The sequence below is a fragment of the Coffea eugenioides genome, chromosome 11 (assembly GCF_003713205.1).
Source record: "Coffea eugenioides isolate CCC68of chromosome 11, Ceug_1.0, whole genome shotgun sequence".
NCBI classification, from domain to species: Eukaryota; Viridiplantae; Streptophyta; class Magnoliopsida; order Gentianales; family Rubiaceae; genus Coffea; species Coffea eugenioides.
The window spans coordinates 50,693,055-50,714,348 of record NC_040045.1 but is presented as its reverse complement, the minus strand read 5'-3'; the positions used below and the strand labels follow the sequence as shown (position 1 = coordinate 50,714,348).

Below are 21,294 nucleotides of genomic sequence, written 5' to 3'. Positions count from 1 at the left end.
CTTCGTTCAATAAAGAAAACCCAGATATTTGGAGCTTTAAGCATTTTTTCCTTATAAACACGATTATTATGAATGTATCATACACCGAAAGGATGTTAATAGATATCAACTTTTTGATCTAGGGTAGGGCTAGACCGGGATCGGGACCTCCAATAGGAATTAGGAATTGCATATATTTGGTTGGGAGTGCAAATCTTTTTTTTTAGATTAAAAAGTATGTTTAATTTTTTATAAATCCCGTTTATGTTTGACTATATAAATGGCAAATGGGCAAGATTTGAACCCGAACTTTATTGAAACTGCAAAATATGAGATATATCCAAGCAATTCGATATTAGTCATGGGACCAATATGGATGGAACTAAAATTTGTTAGACCCATTTTAATACCGCCTAAATACTCAATAAATTCCCATTTTATATTTTTAAACTCTTTTTCTCTAATCAAATGCCTCAATATTACTTTTTTTTTCAGTATCATTTAGTTAGTTCATTTAACTCTGTAAAACTTTCCACCATCAAAATCATGTTTTCTCCTGAAATGTTTAATGATTCAATTTTGTAACTGTCCAAATTTCTACTTCTTATGACTTAATGCTGACTATATTTTCTGGAGGAGACGATCTTATACATATTTGTATAATCCATGTCAAGATGAGGTTTATCAATTCTGATTCTTTGCATTGTGAAAAAAAAATCATGCAATAAAACCTATGTCAATTGATCTTTTTTCGTTCTAGATTTAGCTTTCGATTCGGTTGTGTTTGGATTGCATTTTCCGTCATTTTTCATGGAAAAATTACTGTAGCGATTTGATATATGTGAGGGAAAAAGGTGATAGGGAAATGTGATCACGGAAAACGACAATATTTTCCAACGGAAACAAGCAATCCAAGCATGGCAAATTTCATGAGATTTGAAAGTAAATTTACTTTAAGTTCAATTTAGACACAGCAAACTTTGCTAATCAAATGCCTCAAAATTGTTGGGTGGTTTTTGGCTTATGGAAAAATCAATATTCTTAGTCTTTGGAGAAAGAAAAACCGATGGGAATTCCACATAAATCCCAATTAGATCTATATTTTAAATGGAAATTAGTGGGTACATTCCCAATTAGACCCAGTTCCATATTTTGCATACTCATCCTGCCCAAATAAAATTTGGGTATGGGTGTTCATTGGGACTTTTTGCCACATCTATGTTTGACATAAGTAAAACTTGTTCCTCTTACCCCTTTAAAAATAAAAGCAAAAAAAACTATAGAAGAAAATACAAAACCCAATTGCAGTCATTTCATAGAAACTGAAATCCATTGGATTGCATTTTTTTTTTAATTTTTTGTAAAAAATGCTGTAGCGACTTGAAATATGTGAGGTAAAAAAGTGATTAAAAAATATATTCATAAAAAACATAATAATTTTTCTTTAGAATATTACTTTCCAAACAAGGTTTATAATTGCCATAGGCGGTTTCCTTCTCTTACCTCTGACCGTGAATCTGCATATGGAGAAAAACTCGTCCATGTATTAAAGTTGCAGAGACATGTCACTATAATACTACTATATAATATGGGACTACTAAATCAATCTGGGATGCCCCAAAATCTGAACCATTCAACTGTAAAATGCCTCTGATGCTGCGACTAGATCAACAGTACCACGTTTTTGGTTATTAAAATGTTTAAAGTCAACGAACCAGATACGTTTTCTGTTCCAGGGAGAAAAAAAATGAACAGGAAAGATGGGTCAATTCAATTGTACATTGCATGCACAAGAAATGCAACCAATTCAACCATTTCACGTGAGGGATGATGCTACAAATAAATGTCACCCGCGGATTTGATATTTCTTTATTTTTTTGAGTAGGACAATTTACAACCGATACTCTATTAGGGAAGGAGGGAGAGGATGGAAATGTACCCAACTAAATTATCGAGAACTTGAATTTGATACTCGATTTGGCTTTGCTCCTCATCATAGCTACTATGTATTTACTACTACTACTACTGTGTATTTTTAAGTAAAGATCGTAATTGCTCTTGATAAAATTGTCATTATATGTGGCATAATAAGTAATAACTACTGATGTGGAAGTTTCGACCTACTCAATTAGTTTGGGCTCTTTTTTTTTGAAGTAGAAGGTCATAAATTCGTAATCCATCCCATAGTTTGGGCTCTTTTTTTTTGAAGTAGAAGGTCATAAATTCAAAATTTTATACTTGTAATCCATCCCATCTTACTAATCAATTCAACCGATGATTCGGGGTTTCTTTATTGATTTGAGGGGGGATTTTCTGTTGTATTATTCACTGTTTGCTCGGAAGAGAGAAGGTGAAGAGAAAAGACGGGGGGTTTTCAACTTTTTGATAGATGATTATGTTTACTGAAAATGTCAAAAGCTGTTCGCCATAACTACTCGGAAGTGGCGAACACATGAATTGAGCTACTGCCACCACTTCTTCCTTCATTATCGCACTAGAATGGCGACAGGTTAAATGGCTATCCCCCATTAAATCCTTTGCTTACTCATAAATTCTTCCGAGTACCATCCAACTCAACATTAATTTGCTCTTCTTTCTTTCCCCCTTCTTTTTTATTTTATAACCAACGGCCGTTCTTGTGTTTGACTTGAAGACATCGGAATTTATCTTATTGAGTGGAAAGTGTAATAGGTTGACAATTGACATTGAACTATTTTTTATTTTTTTTTATCGGTGAATCGGGGACCGAAGTAAGTAGAAATATAGAACGATAATCTAATCGTTGAAATATTTCATCTTAAAATCTAGACATACTTGAGTGATTCTGAGGATTGCAGGGTTCATGCTCGAGGCTTCTTGCTCGCCATCTGTCAATTGAAATTATTTTTATGTCCAAACTACTTTTACATTTGAAATTCTGATCCCTCCCCTACAAGTTTGCTGCTCATGCGCTTCGATATCATTTTTTACAAAAAAAAAACATTGGCGGATAGAATTTGCTACGACAAATATTGCCTCTTTTCCTATTAGTTATATGATTTTAGAAAAAATGCGAAACTAATACTGAAATCAAAATCTAACCGTTAGTGTTTTTCACTTGCATTTGTTTTTTTTTTTTAAATTAATATTAAAATTAGATTCTACGTGAAAAATTGAGCGAGAAGTTGAATTTTGATGAAAATTTGTGATTGAATTTAGTGGTGGCCAGAGACAAACATGGCCGCTGCCACATTTTTTGTTAAGAAAATAGGGCTAAGAAGAAAGAAATTTGAGGGATTTTTTTCCTTTTTTTTTTTGCAATCTTCCGATATTTGGCAATGGCAATGTTGGAGGAAAACCATAAACAAGCCAATTGCCGCGCAACAGTTTATTCATTTGGTTCTTTTTGATATTTCATTTTATTATTCATTGTTATCCAATTAATTCTTTTCAAAATTGCTCCACTTTAGACCAAATAAAATCTCATACAACCCCACTGCTAGCACCGCGGACTAAGCAGAATCAATAAGCCTTCAAATTGTTCATTTGAAAAAAATTAAAACCCTTCTTATTGGGTGATCATGATACTTTTGTAGAGTTAGAAACCGGCTAAAACTTCATCTAAGTAAGATAACCTCTTACCCCAGCAACTGATCTGACGGCTAATTGCATGTCCCGGCTTTGTTGATAAATAAAAATTACAAAACGGGATGACAATTGATGGCTGCCATGCTGATACATATCACATGTCGCAACATTGTCAAAATTATAATGAAGATTCTAATTAATTAATCGTAGTTGTTGAACCAATTCGAATGTTTCAGCGATTTATAATGGTGAAAGGGGCATGTCCCCTACAAAATTCCAGGTTTGTCGATGTCAAGTAGACATGTAAAGACTAACCAGAAGATTTGTCCCCACCAAAACCAGACTCCAAAAAGCCAGTCTGGTTAAGATGACTCACGTCACCCCATACTTTAATGGACCACTCATCCTCATCAGACAACTGAAATACATTGACAGATGTATTCATAATCTTCCCAGCAGACCGCCCATGTGAAGATGCCCGTCTATGAAGTGCTCTGATAACTCCTCCATGAGTGACCGCAACTACTCGCTCCCCTGCAATTGAAACTAGGATCACATGCTATATTTTTCCACGAACCATTGTGATTTTGAGTCTTGTAGTACCTATGTGCTTGTTTGCAATCCTTTGCAGCGAAGATGTGCAGCGTTGATAAAGTTGATCAAGACTTTCTCCACCACCCTGCAATGGCAAGTAGTAGTCAATTACCCTCTGTTTATGGTGTTTGTCGTGTTACATGGAAGGTAGGGGAGCGGGTAGGCTTGTCCAATCTGACCATTTAAACCAATTTTGTGCAACTTGCTTGTTTTATTACAAGTATTTGTGTCAATCTTCATTTTCTAGAAACAAAAACATAAACTACAGACATTTTAATGATACAAAAGGGGGATCTTGTTATTGCAGGGTGAATTTTGGGTATACCATGTCAAGGGAAAAAGATACTCGAGAAAAAATTGGTTGAACCAAAAAACTGCTTGGTTTCTCTGCAAATGCCAAAGGCACCTACAAGGAAACTATGCATCCTTACTCAATTACACTATACAACCATGCAACTATAGAAGGACTTCCAGTATCAGACAAGGTTATTGGATCCCACGAGCAGTATTCCAGTGGGAATAGATAAGCACCAGCAAATCTAGTGTCTAGTAGCTTAACATCAGCTGCGCCGATCAAAAACACGGGATTATAAACCTAACAATTTGACATGTAACCAAATGAATAACAAGCTTGACCACAAATGAGCACCATCACAATCATGAGGCATCCATCTCCTTCCAAGACACAGCTAATTAAAGGATGAAAACTTATTTTATTCAACAAATAAAAATGAAAAATACATTACTCCTTTTTTCAGGAAGGTACCATTTTAGCAAGTAAAGAAAATCAGCCCAAGCATTGCTGGTGAAGATATCAAGCAATACACTTACTTTTGAAGTAGAATTTTAGGCCGTACTTACTGGGTCAGGAGCATATTCGAGAAAAAGCAACATTATCAGTCAATGAAGTCTCCAATCAGGGAGACAAAATGGTGCTTCCAGATAGAATGAGGTCATCAATGTTATCCAACCAACTTTTCTGCCATTACCTCTCCTTCAGCCCAGTTAATTCTTAGGTAATCATTAGGGACCAAGGTGTCTATGAGGCACTTTGATGAAAATATACTTCTAACAACCATAGAAACAGACTTAATTTAATGGTGCATTGGTCATCCGCAACAGATATAAAATATAAAACTCACTGGAATTTCTTCATCCCTTCGTTTAGATACAAATGCTCTATAAGCCTTCGAACTGCTTTTGGCAGCTTCACGAACCACTTGGCCTTGGAGATCCCCGAGATGTCTTTCCCGCAGGTCTGGGTCTTCAAGAACCTGATCCCAACAATGCAAAACAAGCAATGTGATGCTCAATTGATGGTCTACATACCGATATTTTAAGGACCACCATTGGCATTAAAATTTATGTTGTAAAACAAGTAGACCATTTCCCACCTCCATGCCTGGTAGGCCTTTATGCAAATGCTAAGACACATTTGCATTTTGTTACAGGAATAAAAGAGAAGTATCTTAATAATAACTCCAATAAAATGGCAGTTAACTCCTATATATAGGTCGCTGGTAACTCCTAAATGTAGACATTCTTCTGTTCACTGCGATAATGACAGCAATGCAGATTTCAACTTCATTTAAAAAATGCTAGCAAGACCTCTTAGATGAGAACTTTCCATGGGAAACACATGAAAAGAAAGTCACCCAGCGCGTTTATATCATCTCCAATCAATTTCAAAAAATTTTAATGCAGAAAAGGAACACAGAGTACATACTTTCTCAATCAAGACAGAAGAAACATAAACTGAAGCCTTCATTAAAACGAAGAAAATGATAGATTCCAACCAATTGCTGACCAGCATTCAGCAGTGAGCACTTCCAATGCTCAAAATCAGATAGTGATACCAAAGTCTAGTTTATTCGCATATCCAGCACAACTTAGCAAGAGGAATTGGGTGAATGGCAAACTAGTAGATTAATAACTAATTGATACCTGAAGGCCCCCGCAGCTGCTTGCTATAATCTGTGCAGTCTCAAATGCTCTCTTCAAGTCAGATGAGTAAACCGCAGAGACTTTGAACTCTTTGGAAACTCGCTCAGCCACCTTTTAACAAACCAAACAGAACTTTTATCCTTAAACCACACCAACTACGTGCATGATAAAATGCATAAACTGTATTGCACAAGTCAAGGATTACCACGGTAGCTTGCTCTCTTCCTACGTCGTTTAACTCAACGTCTAAGTGCCCCTATGTACGAAGATTAAACAACATCACTAATTTTGAAGAGAATCTACCAATTCAATAGAAGATTATACACGGGAAGAGTAACGATTATCCTGACAGGATAGATAGGGATAGGGCAATTATTTATCTACTATAACATAAATTTGGGATCAAAATTCCGTAAACAAAATTAATTGAGCTAGTAACTGCCGTCAGAAAAACCTGAATTCTCCCATCGGCATTCCATTCGGTTTCACCATGACGTATCACAACAATTTCAGCGTACTTTCGCTCTCCTGCTATATTATCCGTAATTTTACCGTCGCAATCGGCCTCGGCTTGCTCTAAAATCCTGAGCCAAGTAAACAGGTATGAAAAAAGAAAAATGAAAAAGAAGAAGAAGGCTTGGATGGAACTTTAATCAGGGGAAAAAAAAAACAAAAAGTAACTTCAAATAGAGAAAACCTGGGCCTGGAATGGGCCATTAAGGAGATGGAAAGGGAGCTTGTTCCTGGATTGTGGATCAACGGAGGAGAGATGATGAAACGGAGCGTTTCGGAAACCGACGGAGAAGGTGAAGAAGACTTCAGAGTGTTGGCGTGGCGGGGGAATTGGAATATTTTCACAGCACACACACGGGTCATTTGACGATGGTAAGTATTTCCGTTTTCCTTTGTTTTTCTTCTCTGGATAAATATCTTACTATTGTGTGGACTCTGGACTTTTCTGGACCAGGAACATCAGACGGTTTGCTGCTGGCCCAAATGTCACTTTTTGGGCTGTATACTTGCGTTTACAGGCCTGTATCTAGTTCCGCAGTGCTTAAAACTCGTTCAATTCGGCCACAGCCGGTGGGTCATCAAATTGTGTTGTATTGTGTACGATATGATCCATGGTTAACAACCAGCAAAACTTTGGACTGAAAAGGATGGTCAAATTGAGGGGTTTGTAGGACCAAACGTGAATTGCAAGACTCCAAAAGTATGAAACTGCCTTTAGCAAATTGCCAAATGGGAACTAATTATGAACACTTTCCCTCGTCTTTGACCAATAGCCTTTTAGATTGACTGCCGAGATTGAAAATTACTACTTTTCTTTTCCCCATCAAGTCACGTGGTCATTTTTTTCTCCATGCTTCAGCTGGATCATCATCAATTATCAAATCATTTTTTCAACAATTAGCAAGGGTGTTCACACTTCGGCAGAAATCGAATGAACAGTCGATCAAATTTAGATCAAAAATTGGATACGGATGAAATAGAATTCGAGAAAATCGATTAAGATCTAATCTTAAAATTTGATGAAACATTTTGGAAATGGATATTGAAATTCTATTTCTGAACTCCTGATTTTACTAAATTTCATATTTTAAGTCAATATTTTATATATTTCATGCCTAATAATATGTCATATTACATATTATTGTTATATGCTATAATTTATGCTCATAAACAAATATGTGACCTTAAAAGCACATTAATTAACATATTAATAACTTTTATATTATTAATTACATATTAAATGTACTTAACTAATCTATATTAGAAAATCAATATAAAAATCTTGGGTATTTTATCGAAATACCGATTATTCGACTAAAATTCAATTACCAAGTAAAAGTTTGGACGATAATTGAATGTTGACGTTATTGAAAAAAAATTGAAAAAAATTAATTTTTTTTTCTTTTTACTGAATTACCGATCACCGGGCCGATGAACAACCCCGCCAATTAGTAATATGTACATCAATAGTTGGATGTGATAATCTGGTGTAACTAATTCTTCGGTATGGCAATGTTAGACAAAGATATCATTCCGTGCATATTTTCTTTTTATCTTTCTTGAAGTCTTACTAAAGTCGGTTTTGCTACTAATTGGAAAATCGAATTACATGCTTTCTATATCCTAAATGGTTCTCCTCTATAGGAAAAAAAAATTCATAAATGGTTGAATTAAAAGAAGCATTTTGAAGATAGAAAGGATGAAATTATGAAATTCAAATTAAGGATTGAGATCAGTTTTGATTCGACTCGGCCGATCTCAGCCATTAATTGCCTCATGCGATTGCATTTACAATCGCAGAGGATCCAATCTCCAATGATTGAAGCCCGACGGTGCCTCAGCTATCATACATCGGAGAAGTCATTTCAGACTCCCAGCGGTGAATTCACCCTAGAATCATGGAGTCTTTTCCCCGTGACACTTTACCTCCTGCGACAACGTTAAATCAGCTGACTAATATGCTATATTTAGTTATAAAAAGTGCTCAACCTGAACTGTTTCATACATTCAGATGTTTTGAGTGTTTGATAAATGAAAATCCATCTATTGAACTTGTTAAACAGTGCTAAATTTGTGTGTATTTTTTTCAGTACAAGAATCCTAACTGAATGCTTAATTCTGATAAGAATCAATATAATTATTTCAACTAACTTATTTTATCTATCAAATCTACCATTGTTTGTTAATTATGTTCAAAATTTTTATCTAATTAAATAATTTGATATTTTCTATCTAACGGTTCTCTATTTCCCTTTTCTTCCTTTTTAATAACTTTCACACCTTCTCCATACTCCTCATATAATATATTTAATCTTTTATATCAATTTGATTTAAAAATAAATATTATTGTCATTTTCATACCTAACAATTTTAAACTAATTAAATCATAGGTTCTATTTCTTTTTTGGATGAAAAGATATAAACACAAAATTGTCAAATTTAACTTATTAAGCATTTAGTTATAAAATATTTATCAAACAGTATAAATAGATTTAACATTAAAATTCAGATATTCATGTATTTATTTTCAGTACTTAAAATTTAGCAAATTAATTGTTTCAGTATTCAGATTTTAGAATTCAGACTTAAGAATTCAGACGGAACCTTAGTTTGAGTTCAGTGAATCAATCCATTTTGTTTCTATTACACACAACTGAATTCGACATGTCTATCGTTCATCGTTCCAACTAGGGCTGCAAACGAGCCGAGCCGAGTCGAGCTTTGAGCTAATCGAGCCGAGTCTCGACTAAATTTTACCAAGCTCGAGCTCGACGAGCCGGCAATTTTCAAGCTCGAGCTCGACTCGAATCAAGTCGAGCTCGAAAAAAAAATAATTATTTTACTTTTTAAAAAATAAATAAAATAATATTTTTTTCTTAATAAAGAATAAAATATTAAGGATATATACGTAATTTTACTATGAAAATAAAAAATAAAAATATATAATATACGTAATTTTATTATTAAATAAAAAATAAAAATAAAAAATAAAAATATATATATACTCAAGCTCGCGAGTCGGCTCGCGAGCTAACGAGCTTAATATTCTGAGCTCGAGTTCGAGCTCGAGTTTAACTCGAGCTTGACTCGAGCCGCTCGCGAGCGGCTCGATTCGTTTGCAGCCCTAGACTTCCAACCCAAACATTTTAGCAAAGAAGAACTTATTGGGTTTTCTCATTCTCAAACATTTTTTCGTTAGGTGTGGACAAAGAAGGCAAAGATAAAGATGATTCGCCCACAATGCATGCGGGGCTTTTACACTTTACAGCGAATGATTCATCCATGCTTCCCACTCACAATTTTAAGTGGTTATCACATGTTGGTCAGGAATATTTATGTACCTCTCACAATCAAGAAAAAACCGATGCCATTCGGTCGGAAGTTGCAAAGGAAGAACACTTCTTGGTCGGGTCAGCTCAGCCCTTGAACAAGATGCTTTGTTGACGACGATCAAAAGGACGCTTTTGAATTCAGGAAACTCCGGTTCGTAAGTAACTCGCCGAGAAAAGACTAAAGAGAGAGAGATAGTCGAGCAGAAAAACGCGTTGGGAAGACCTTTAGATCAAAAAGCGATGCTGTTATTGCTATTGAGAGACGTATGATTGTGAAGTTCAAAGGAAGCATTTTATTGTGACTGGGTTTTCTACGCCCTAATCCTTTGCTAAGGGCAATAAATAATCCAGGGAATAGAAAAATCAAGAAGGGAGAAACTGTACTATTTTACGTCTCATTTCATGTAATTACAATCCACGTAATATACTTGTCATGATCAGTCAAATAATTGGGTCACATTATTGAGATTGTTGCGGGGATTAGAACATATCAACTTCCTAAATCCTCACTTTATTATGTTCGTCATTCTCCTGAAACTCTTTTATTTTTTGCTTTTTCGACATTTAAAAGAGAATTAACTGGCTTCTCCTGTGGTAAGCTTCAGTTTTTCTCCCCAAGTTTAGGTTGTGTTTGGATTGCATTTTCCATGATTTTTCGTGAAAAAATTACTGTAGTGATTTGATGTATGTGAGAAAAAAAGATAATAGGGAAATGTGATCACGAAAAACGATGTAATTTTTCGACGAAAAACGTCTGAGCTCATTTAGCAACGGTATGGTATGAAGAAACGAAAAATCATCCAGATTTTTCTTACAGGTCTAATACGTAAGTGCTTTTACAATAAAGAGTACGCAGCTTAATTTGCTCCGCAGCCCAAAAGAATAGTACTTATTCAATAATTGATGACTGCAAGAAAAATCAACAAACTATTATGAAATCCTACGGTTTGAAAAAAAAAAAAAAAAGGAAGACAATTGCTTTGTCAGCTTTCATATATGGTGTACCATAAATGTAGTATGGTACCGGATCGAAAATAGCTAGTCAGGCGACGAAAGATAAGAAGTTGACACGTGAAGAAACTTTCACTGCCAATCCCATTTAGGAGGAAATGGGACTATTCTTTTTCCGTAAACAGATGGGACGTTGATGATGGAAAAGTCTACCCATGGCTGCAAACCAGAACTGAGATCATACTCGTAGAAATCTCAAGTACATATAGATCCTTCTCTGCAAAATACTTGCCAGTTTCTTGATTCCCCCTGATGCATATTTTAGATTTGAGAATATAAAATCCAGTTCCTCGCCGAAAAAAAGGAAGAAAAGGGAAGTACTAGATTATATCTGTGTATATATATAGATCCTGTCGGAATTTGGCCCAAAGCATGAAGATGAATCAGCTAATCCTAACACTTGCCTTATTAACAACCTTCAACCTCCTACAACCTCCTTTGACAGATGCTATAACTAAAGGAAGGTTGGCTACAGTTCTAAGCATAGACGGAGGGGGTATCAGAGGCATCATTCCCGGCACCATTCTTGCTTTCCTGGAAGCCAAACTTCAGGTATTTCAGATAATCATGTTTTGAATTTTTAAGTATACAACATAAAACCCCATTTACAACCAATCTAAGTTTGTAGTAGTACTTAAAAGTACGTCATACTTGACTGTTTGGTAGGAACTCGATGGACCGAATGCAAGAATCGCAGATTACTTTGATGTAGTTGCAGGGACTAGCACAGGTGGGCTTGTCACCACCATGCTCACTGCCCCAAATAAGGACAGCCGCCCTCTTTACGCTGCCAAAGACATAACCAGCTTCTACTTGCAAAACTCCCCCCAGATCTTTCCCGAGAGCAGGTATACAAGATAACCAAAAACTTAGTAAGACCAAAACTTTTTAGTTCCTCGAAATTCAGATTCCTTTCAAAAGAAAAAAAAAAAATTTCTGCCTCTATTTTATTGTTGAACGTTTGTGTAATCAATCAAGCCGCAAGGACGTGGTAAAATCGCTTACAAATTTGTTGGGAGGACCAAAGTACGATGGCAAGTACTTGCACTCGTTGATAAAGAGACTATTGGGCAATCTCACCATGGAAAACACGTTAACAGACGTGGTCATACCCACTTTCGATATCAAGCGCCTTCAACCGATTATCTTCTCCACAATTGACGTATGGTCCCTGTAAACTACTAGTACTATAAAAGACTTTACTGATGGATGCTAGATCACACTAACGTGCCTGAATATACTTTTAAGCAGGCCAAAGCAAATGCTTCTAAGAATGCTCTGCTATCAGATGTCTGCATCAGCACTTCCGCAGCACCCACCTATCTTCCACCGTACTACTTCGAGACCAAGGACGCACAAGGGAACATACGCAGCTTTGATCTCATTGATGGAGGAGTTGCTGCTAATAATCCAGTCAGTATCTCTATCACCATGTGTTGCACATCTTCCCTCTCCTTAATTTAGCTGCTTATAGAAGAGACTTGCTTTCTGGTACTTATAAAGCTGTCTAAAAGGAGCTGATTTATTTATATTTTTTTTCCTTTGAAATAATATAATTCTCCATAGACTCTGATGGCCATAACCCATATTTCCAAACAAATTTTGACGGGCCAATTTCAATTGACGGATTTGAAGCCCATGGAGAGCAATAGAATGCTGGTGTTGTCGCTAGGCACAGGAATGGCCAAAAACGAGGAAAAATACACTGCCGCAGCGGCTAACCAGTGGGGGTTGCTGGGATGGGTATACAGCAATGGTGCCACGCCGCTGCTGGATGTTTTTGGTGCTGCAACCTCTGATATGGTTGATATACACGTTTCAACCCTCTTCCAATCACTTGGCAGTGAGAAAAATTACCTTCGCATCCAGGTAACCAAACAAACACAAAGCCAAAATAACAAGTGCCGTGCTAATTAATAATAATAAGTTTCCATATACCCGTGACCATATTTTAATGAATGTTAGCATCAAACCACAACACGAGTGCATGCTAATTGAGGCCACTTGGTCTTTGAATAACAGGAAGAGGGATTGACTGGGGATGCATCATCAGTTGATGTCGCAACCACGGAAAATATGGAGACTCTAGTCCAGATTGGCAACAGCCTGCTGAAGAAGCCAGTGTCGAGGGTGAATTTGGAGACCGGAAGATCTGAGGCTGTTCAAGGAGAGGGCACCAACGAAGAAGCTCTTACACAATTTGCCAAGCTGCTTTCGGATGAAAGGAAGCTCCGACTAGCCAACTGACGATTCTCGTCTTAGAATGTTTTATTAGCATTTTTTTTGGTTTTGTTTTGTAGGCATTTTACTAGCATCCAAAGGATTAATATCCTTTTCTCGCCGGGCTAAAAAATTCCAAGCATTCATTTCTCTCTCAGATGGTTGAGAGATCATTAATTGCTCGATTCTTACGCATGTCAAAATTTATTTTTCACTGAATTTTCCCACAATGAGTTTCAGTGTATTACCAACCAAAAAAAAAAAAAAACCAAACTCATAATTGACGCAGGTATCAATATCAATTTGCTCAAAAGTAGGAGAGTTCGCTAGCATCGGGCTTAGAACAAAACATCATTACCAAAAAAAATTATGAGCTAAGATACGTGAATATGTTTTGGAAATATCTAGTAACTAATGCCATGTAATATAAAACTTTCCGATTAATGGAATAAAACAAAAAAGTTTAGCAGGAAAAAGATGGTGGAGAGTTTGAGTCAGATCAAGAGTAAGTACTCGATCAAATGTTACTTGGCTGGGCTGGCGTTCTTACCCTATAAAACTTTTGATTTTGTGAGGAACGCTATGGAAAAATCGAGTTGAGTTACCAAACAGATTTTGTACAGTGTCAACCCACTCCCAGGCCCAGGGTGAGTGGTGGGCCTAGTGGCACATCTCTGTCGCAGGCCAATCTCATTTTCAAAAGACACGCAAAGGTAAATGCATAGTAAATGTGCGTTTGATAAAATTAAAATATAAAATATAAAATTTAAATTTATTAAATTATTGAATTGTTAAGTATTAAATTTAACATAATTGAATACATATCACATTCAGTGAAAAGTGAATAATTTAACACTTAATTTTGAGAGCAAGTTTTACCTAAAAAATTCAATGCCAATTAATTAATTCAGATACTCAATTTTTAATTATCGAACAATTTAAATATATTAAAATCTAAATTTATTAAATTTAAATGTTAAATTAACTTATCAAACAGGCCTTGGCGACATCAGCGCCAGGCTGCATGTTCCCCGTCCCCCTAAACCCCACCGCACCACATCTCCAGTCCCCAGCCAGAAAACATTTGTTGTTTCTGCCCTTAAAAAGCAAATAAAATCGCAAGACGCTTATTGTTGTCAATTGTTTAATCTGCTTAGTATCAGTAACCAACGTCTTTAGACGAATGGCTAAAAGGGGGTTCGAGCTAGCCAAACCAATTCATTAGGTAATAGCTGATTCGGGGAAATTAAAGAAAGCATAAGACAGATGATGCTGCCCCGGCCGACTGACTGGCATCTTGTCCTACGTAAATGTTGAACCAAAATTCTAACGGCTAGCGTCCGATCCCAAAACCTACAAAACAAGGCGATATCCCCAAAGCTCCAAACCCGCTTAAGGAAAACAAATCCTAAGATCCTCAGAAGCTCATGTCGAGTATTGTTCATTGAATATTTATGGAACCTGTCAATTCATCGTAGTCCAATCTCGCAGGGAACCAAACAGAAAGGAAAAACCAATAAACAAGGTTGCTCTACGTCCACGCATTGGAAACGAACTCAGCTCAATTCAACATGACTACATGAGTACCTTTCTTCATAAGCGCAAAAGCTAAATGGACTCCTATGGCGAAATGGAGGATCAGTCTGAAGTGAAGGAAGGAAAACCAGGAGAAACTATTGGGACCTTAATGGGTGCCAAGATGGCAGAACTACAAAAACTGAAGGAGAAACTCACGAAGGCTAAGGATGAGGCGGTACAATCCTGGTTAGATTCCAGACCTGTGATTGATGAGCTTGAAAAGCTACAGTCAGAACTTGCAGATGCAAAGAGCCGAACATCCCCATCCAACGTTGCTATTTCAGAGCTCGAGTCTCAGCTTGAAAGGTTGAGTATCTCTATCAGGGCTAAGAAGGAGGAAGAACTGAAGATCCGAACAATGATCAACAGGATAAATCAGGTCTTGCAACAGACGCAGGAAGAGATGGAGGAGCTCAAGATGGAAAGAGACGAAAAACACAGAACAAGATTGAAACTGAAACAAGTTCTACGTCTAAGGAGGCAGACTCTTCGCACTTTGCAACTCACCCTTAGAGCAATACGATTTGAATCAGAAGCTTATGCTGCATCAGCTCATGAAGCACAACGCTACATCAGCCTTTTCCAGACAGATGACACTGTGGTCAAGCTTACTCAAGAAGAGTACCATGCGTTAACAAAACGAGCTAGAGACGAAACTTCGCTGGCAGAATGGCGAATTGCAGTCTCTATGGAACAAAAACAGGCAGCCGAGGAAAGTCAAGAGACAGCTGCCAGAAGATTGCAGAACTTGTGTTCAAAGAATGGATCAAGCAAAAGGAAACATCCTGCTCATGGGGTCATTAATCAACATACTGCAGCAGAAGGGGAAGAACAAGAGCAAAATCTCAAGGCAAGATTCCACTCCAGAAATGGACAAAACAGTCTCCCAAAAGTTCAGGTCAACTTACAGGCCAAATCTAGCCAGAGGCAACCACAACAGAGCTTTAAAATATCAAGAAGTAAAAACAGCTATCTGTCCAAGAAAAAGAAATTATCCACATTTTGCGGAATAAGAGCTTTGGTAGTCAAGATCAAAACATACTTCAGATGATGTCAGATGCATACATGTACTTGCGATCTACTTGACACATAACATCGCTTTGAGTTCAAGTCTGTATAATTATCCCTATTTGGTGTTTGAAATTTCATGTTTGTGTTCAAAATAACTCGAACTCCACAAAAAGACTGCCTGTATAGAAGAAAGAAAATGATTTGCCATGTTACTATTGAGAGCAGAAACAAATGTACTAAATTTCATATCTTGTGCAATTCAGTATGTCCAGCAGCAATGTCAGAGGGAGAAAAGTAGAGGCCAGAGCACAAAAAGTCATCTTCTGAAAGAAACAAATAACGATCTTCACGTTGACAAAAGTAACTACAGGTGAAAGTACCTGATTTCAGTTGTTAATCAATGTATCCTAGCATGTACAGAAGACCTGACAACTGTTGAATACTGCCTGCAAATGAATTTGTAATTCAAAATCTCCATCTATCCATGTCAAGAAGAGTATCCAAGAAATCAATTCAAATTACCATTCATCTGCATTTAGCTCATCTGGAACATTCTTGAGTAAGTCTTTTTCTCCCTGTCACGTCTATCAGCAACCTGCAATTTGAGAAGCCCTTTTGGGAGTCGGATTACATTTTTGTATTTGGATATTTTGACAAGAAAGACAATGTCTAGCATGAAGCTGTTGATATCAAGATTCAAATTCACTGGCCTTTTTCCTTGCTGCTGCAAGCTCCTTCTTTATTCCACCTGAAAACAGTATGTGTAATGCAATTATTGATCATTTATAGGAGACGGTAGATATTTTAACGTACTACCTCTAAGCATAAATTTAACCCTGCTCTTTCAGATTAGTCATCTAATTGCTGTTGACCCGAAATACAAACCTTCACAAAATCTATGGATATTATTACATTCTAAACAAATTTTTTTCTGCTAAAGCCAGATAATATCAACTATTTTCCAACAGTGGAGATTTGCAAGTTGAAAAAAAAAAAAGAAGTTTAATGTCTAACTATCCATCTAGTCATATGTCTGGAATAAATCTACGCAGGACTGAAATATTTCAATTAGTGCGTCAAAACTCAATACAGTTATCCAAAATTTGGTCTTCCATTTCATGAACATCTATAGTGTATGCTATTTACCATCATTTGGCTCCAAATCCAGTGCCTTCTTGAAACTTTCAACTGCTGCATCGATGTCGTTGAGTGCCATGTATGCCTGAGAATTTAGTGAGGACAGATTAAAGGCCTTCAAAACAGTTGATCAAGTGCAAATGTCTACCCAGCTGAAGTAGATCAATCTACAAAAGAAATAGTGCAAGCCATACATGCTAAAACATGGCATATAGATGACGCAGATAAGGATATACATATAAAACACAAGTGAGAATGCACACAAGCAGCAAATAGTTATGAATAAAATTTGACCACTCCTTCTTAAAAGTTCTCTCATACATTCCTGTGTTTTTTTTTGGAGGGGGGGGGGGGGGGGAGGGGGAGAGGAAATTTTCATTATTTTAATTGAATACTGGTTTATCTCAAGTCTCAACAACAGGTAAATACTTATCCTGTTCAAATCTGTCTAATCTTTACAAAAGAGAAAATATTGCTTAAACTACATTATAATCACCAGCAAGAAAGAATGCCAAGTTCTTTATAGTATGGCAAGCAACCTAAATGGTGAAAGCACAGCAAGCAAATACTGCAAATAAGCGGCAAAACATTGCAATTAAATGGATGAGAGTAAAAGTTGAGAAAGTTAAAAAGACAAAATGGTTAGTTTTAGCCTATTTTAATTAAAGCTACTGAAACCACTGACCTGACCTTGGCGATAGAAAGCTTTTACATTGTCATCTGCATCACGAATGGCAAAGTCTGCATCTAGCAATGCTCCTTTAAGATCTCCTAACTTCAACTTGCAGGCCTGGAGAGGAAAAGTAAAGACATTGGCAGAACAAAATAGAACACTGACTTTGTTATTTCTCAAGATACTTTCCAATACAAAAAACGGAGTGGGTAAATGCTTCACATGCATTTAATTTATATGCAACTAATGCAAGTGGCAGTGTTCATATTCAACTAGGATACAATAAATATTTAGGAAAATAAAAAGTGTGGACAAAGTACACGCACGCACACACGTGTGTGTGTTCCTCTGTGTGTATGTGTATGTATACAGCAATTAGAGTCTGACGTATAAAAGTTTAAAACCACATAGCAGCAGTTGAAAATTTCTATTGTTTATTTAACAAGAATTCTGCTATTTGTATTTTTAGGTTTAGATCAAATTCTGAAAAGACAGCCATTGAACAAATATATGAGAATAGTGGAGTTTTATACACAAGTAAAGTAGAGGATGCTCCTTGGTTAGAAGTTCAGCATTTGAATAAGAATGTGCTGTTGCACAAACTAGTTGGAAAAAAAGATGTTGGAGACATTCTCAACACATGAGATACTTTCAGTATCAAATTATGCTGACAGATGGTACACCATAAGAAAATCTTAATCAACCATGTTGCTTGTGATACAAATGTTGCAATGTTGAAATCAGTAAAAAACTGCTGCACAAAAGGAAAAAGAAGAAAGGAAGCAAAATAGCTCAGCACTGGTGAGATGTTTTGAATAGTTGATGGAACTTGGATAGCATAAATTAATCGTTCAACCAGGACAACAAAAGAGAGCATTTAAATCGCATGTAGAGAACTGAACTAAGGTTGCAGTAAAGACAAAAATTTAGTCAGAATTCTGTATTTTCGTTAGAAAGCAAAGCAAAGTATCCCAATTTTCAAAGTACTAGCCCAGTACAAATGTACGTTATGGTTGAACAATTCAAAAGATGCTACCAGCCAAATTTGAATATGTGGATAGTAATTTTGAATAATATTGTATGAAGATCTTCAAGGTGTACAATCGTCTTGAAAATTTGATACATTGTCAGTTAACTTGGAGCAATTACAATTCAGACATCACGGTAAAATAACTTACAGAACAATTAGTAAATATCTGAGACTTGGTCTTCTTCAGGGAATCACTTTTCTCTGTCCAATCACACAGTTACAAAAGTTAGAAGGACTTGTCATCTGGTGATTCCTAGTTTCTGCTTGTCAAAAGTTTTAACTGTCATTGGGCAGAGAATGAAGTAACTAACCTTCATCAACATCATCCATTTCCCAGCATGTATTCAAATAGCGAAGAGCCTTACAGTACTTTCTGTGAGCCATTTTGAAGTCTTGCTTCTGTATCAGAGTAGTTAGGCCATCCAGTAATATGCAAAATAAAGAAGGCTTAAACAAATATAAAATACAGGCCGATGATCTAATTTGGTGGCATAGGTGAAGGATAATGTGGCCTATTTGGAGAAATTACACAAAAAGCTGTCAAGTAAATGGGAATGTTATTGTACTTTCTCGTTTCACAAAGCTAACACCTAAGCAAATACTGAAAGACCAGCATGCTTAAATTTACACGGCTATTATATGATGAATAGGCTCTTAACTAGACGTGTACCTTAAATCTTTCATTTCCAAAAGCTTTTACAGAGTCTACAGCGGTCATCCACCAAGAAATGTCATCTGGTTTCATGCTTAGATCAGCTGGCCAATCAGGATAACAGTCACCATCTTTGAAGAAATTAGATGTCCCATCATCTGCACCTTCAGGAATTTCGCCACAATCAGCTATCATGACATCAAGAGTCGGATAATAAGCCTCCGTCGTGGTGACATGCTCAATTGAACGAATCACGCCCAATCCCTTGATTACTCTCCCGAACACAACATGCTTTCCATCCAGATGAGAGGTTTGAGTTGTAGTGATGAAAAATTGAGAACCATTAGTATCGGGACCAGAATTAGCCATGGATAGCATCCCTTTCCTTTCGTGCTTGAGTTTAAAATTTTCATCTTCAAATTTCAAGCCGTAGATGGATTCACCACCAGTTCCATTTCCGGCAGAAATGTCACCACCTTGTACCATGAAACCCCTAATAACACGATGGAAACAAGAGCCCTGCATCCATGAAACCACACCTTTCTTTTAAATAATTTTTTCCAGTTAGACAAACATTCAGAAACGACATAATTTTAATTTTTTTTGCCCAGTGACTTCACTTTGTCAGAGAATTACTTACCTGTTTGCAGACATTCTCTGCTACTCAGACGGAGCCTAAAGGTGGGAGTTCCTCACTATAACTTAAGCCTTTTAGACTTGATTTACCGATTTTTATATTTTCGGCGATGCTATCTTTCTGTACTAACTTTTTGGTTAATAAAATATGCAGATAATCACAATGTGAAACAGTAGAATGCAAAGCCGTCCACTCGAAACAACATTTACATCACAAACACGCGAACTGCACAGGTTCTAAAAACAAAAAAATGCAAGCTTGTAACTTCATATGACACCACCGAACTTGTAAAAAAGCTCGTAACGAAATTGAAATTTCTACTTCGGTATTAAAACGGAAGCAAGTAAGTCGAAACTCGAGAAATTATGTCATAATAAATATAAAAATAATTTTAGTGTTTCACAAAGGGGAAAAAAATGAAAAGCAAATTCTGATACAACACAAAAACCTATACAAAAAACATTGCAGAAAGTTGGCATATGTAATGAATATGTTGAAAAGAAAACTGTAGCATTAGAGTTGAGATAATCACTAGGACAAGGAAAAGAGAAACCTTGAAATGGAGGGGAGCGCCGGTATGAGGACCGATGCCTTTCTCGCCAGTGCACAGAGCCCTAAAATTCTCGGCAGTTTTAGGGACAACGTCACTGTAAAGCTCCACCACTATCCTTCCTTCCAACTCTCCCCCAATGCTCATGTCCAAGTAACATCTCGGATTCCCCATCTCTCTCTAACCGGGAAAAAGCTTGTTCGCCACGCCTTTAGCTTTTCTTTTGCTTCTCTGCTCTGCTGCTACCTAGTGGCGGTGGTGGTGGTAGTAGTGTACTAGGAGAAGCGGTAGAGCATCTGCAGAAGTAGAACTGTCTTTTTGTTTTTCCCCTTTTTTTTTTTTTTGTCGCGGAGCTGGGATTTGGTGGGGCCACTTTTGAGGAGTGTACGAGTCGTGCAGCGAAGAAACCGTTTAAATTTTCCAGTAGGCAACATTCGTCTTTACCAGGTTATATGTTATGTGGACCAGCAATGGGCGGGATTAGGGACGCGAAGGACACCACCAAATCGACGACTGATCTTGCTCTGGGGCCTGGTCTGCTACTGGCCCATGGGAATATATGGTGCTGCAACGACTAGTCTATTGCCTCCGACAAATCCTGTGTTCAGATTGGATTGATTTTACATTGTATCACATCAATTATGGTTAATTCGAGAAGTGAATCTTACATACATATTGATGATTAGTATATATATTACTATTACAGTTGGATAACAAAATTTAAATTTAGATAAATTATCATGTATTTAATAATGATAATTTATTCACTGTCAATGTATAAAAAGATTAATTTTAATTTGAGCAGAAGAATTTCTTTTTCTTTCAAATCATCCAACACAACGATTATGGACATAGTTAACTAAATA

General features: G+C 36.6%; 3 protein-coding genes across 3 annotated transcripts; 1 reads left to right on the top strand and 2 right to left on the bottom strand.

The window, feature by feature from the left end:
• Positions 1–3,705: 3,705 nt before the first annotated feature.
• Positions 3,706–6,956, bottom strand: LOC113753504 (phosphoglycerate mutase-like protein 4). Its single transcript, XM_027297675.1, has 7 exons — positions 6,782–6,956; positions 6,539–6,668; positions 6,290–6,340; positions 6,085–6,195; positions 5,283–5,414; positions 4,150–4,225; positions 3,706–4,080 (listed from the first exon to the last, which is right to left on the bottom strand). The coding sequence occupies exons 1-7, from the start codon at positions 6,799–6,801 to the stop codon at positions 3,857–3,859; spliced, it is 744 nt and encodes a 247-aa protein (XP_027153476.1). The 5' UTR covers positions 6,802–6,956; the 3' UTR covers positions 3,706–3,856.
• A 4,002-nt stretch (positions 6,957–10,958) lies between these two features.
• Positions 10,959–13,363, top strand: LOC113751693 (patatin-like protein 2). The gene is made up of 6 exons (XM_027295796.1): positions 10,959–11,492; positions 11,607–11,788; positions 11,919–12,102; positions 12,192–12,353; positions 12,507–12,809; positions 12,963–13,363. Exons 1-6 carry the CDS (start codon positions 11,313–11,315, stop codon positions 13,185–13,187), a joined length of 1,236 nt encoding a protein of 411 aa, XP_027151597.1. The 5' UTR covers positions 10,959–11,312; the 3' UTR covers positions 13,188–13,363.
• Positions 13,364–15,712: 2,349 nt separating this feature from the next.
• LOC113751694 (peptidyl-prolyl cis-trans isomerase CYP40-like) lies at positions 15,713–20,741 on the bottom strand. The gene is made up of 10 exons (XM_027295797.1): positions 20,432–20,741; positions 19,260–19,760; positions 18,901–18,988; positions 18,738–18,790; positions 17,572–17,676; positions 16,896–16,971; positions 16,460–16,497; positions 16,272–16,344; positions 16,130–16,195; positions 15,713–15,927 (listed from the first exon to the last, which is right to left on the bottom strand). The coding sequence occupies exons 1-8, from the start codon at positions 20,600–20,602 to the stop codon at positions 16,285–16,287; spliced, it is 1,092 nt and encodes a 363-aa protein (XP_027151598.1). The 5' UTR covers positions 20,603–20,741; the 3' UTR covers positions 15,713–15,927; positions 16,130–16,195; positions 16,272–16,284.
• Positions 20,742–21,294: the final 553 nt, after the last annotated feature.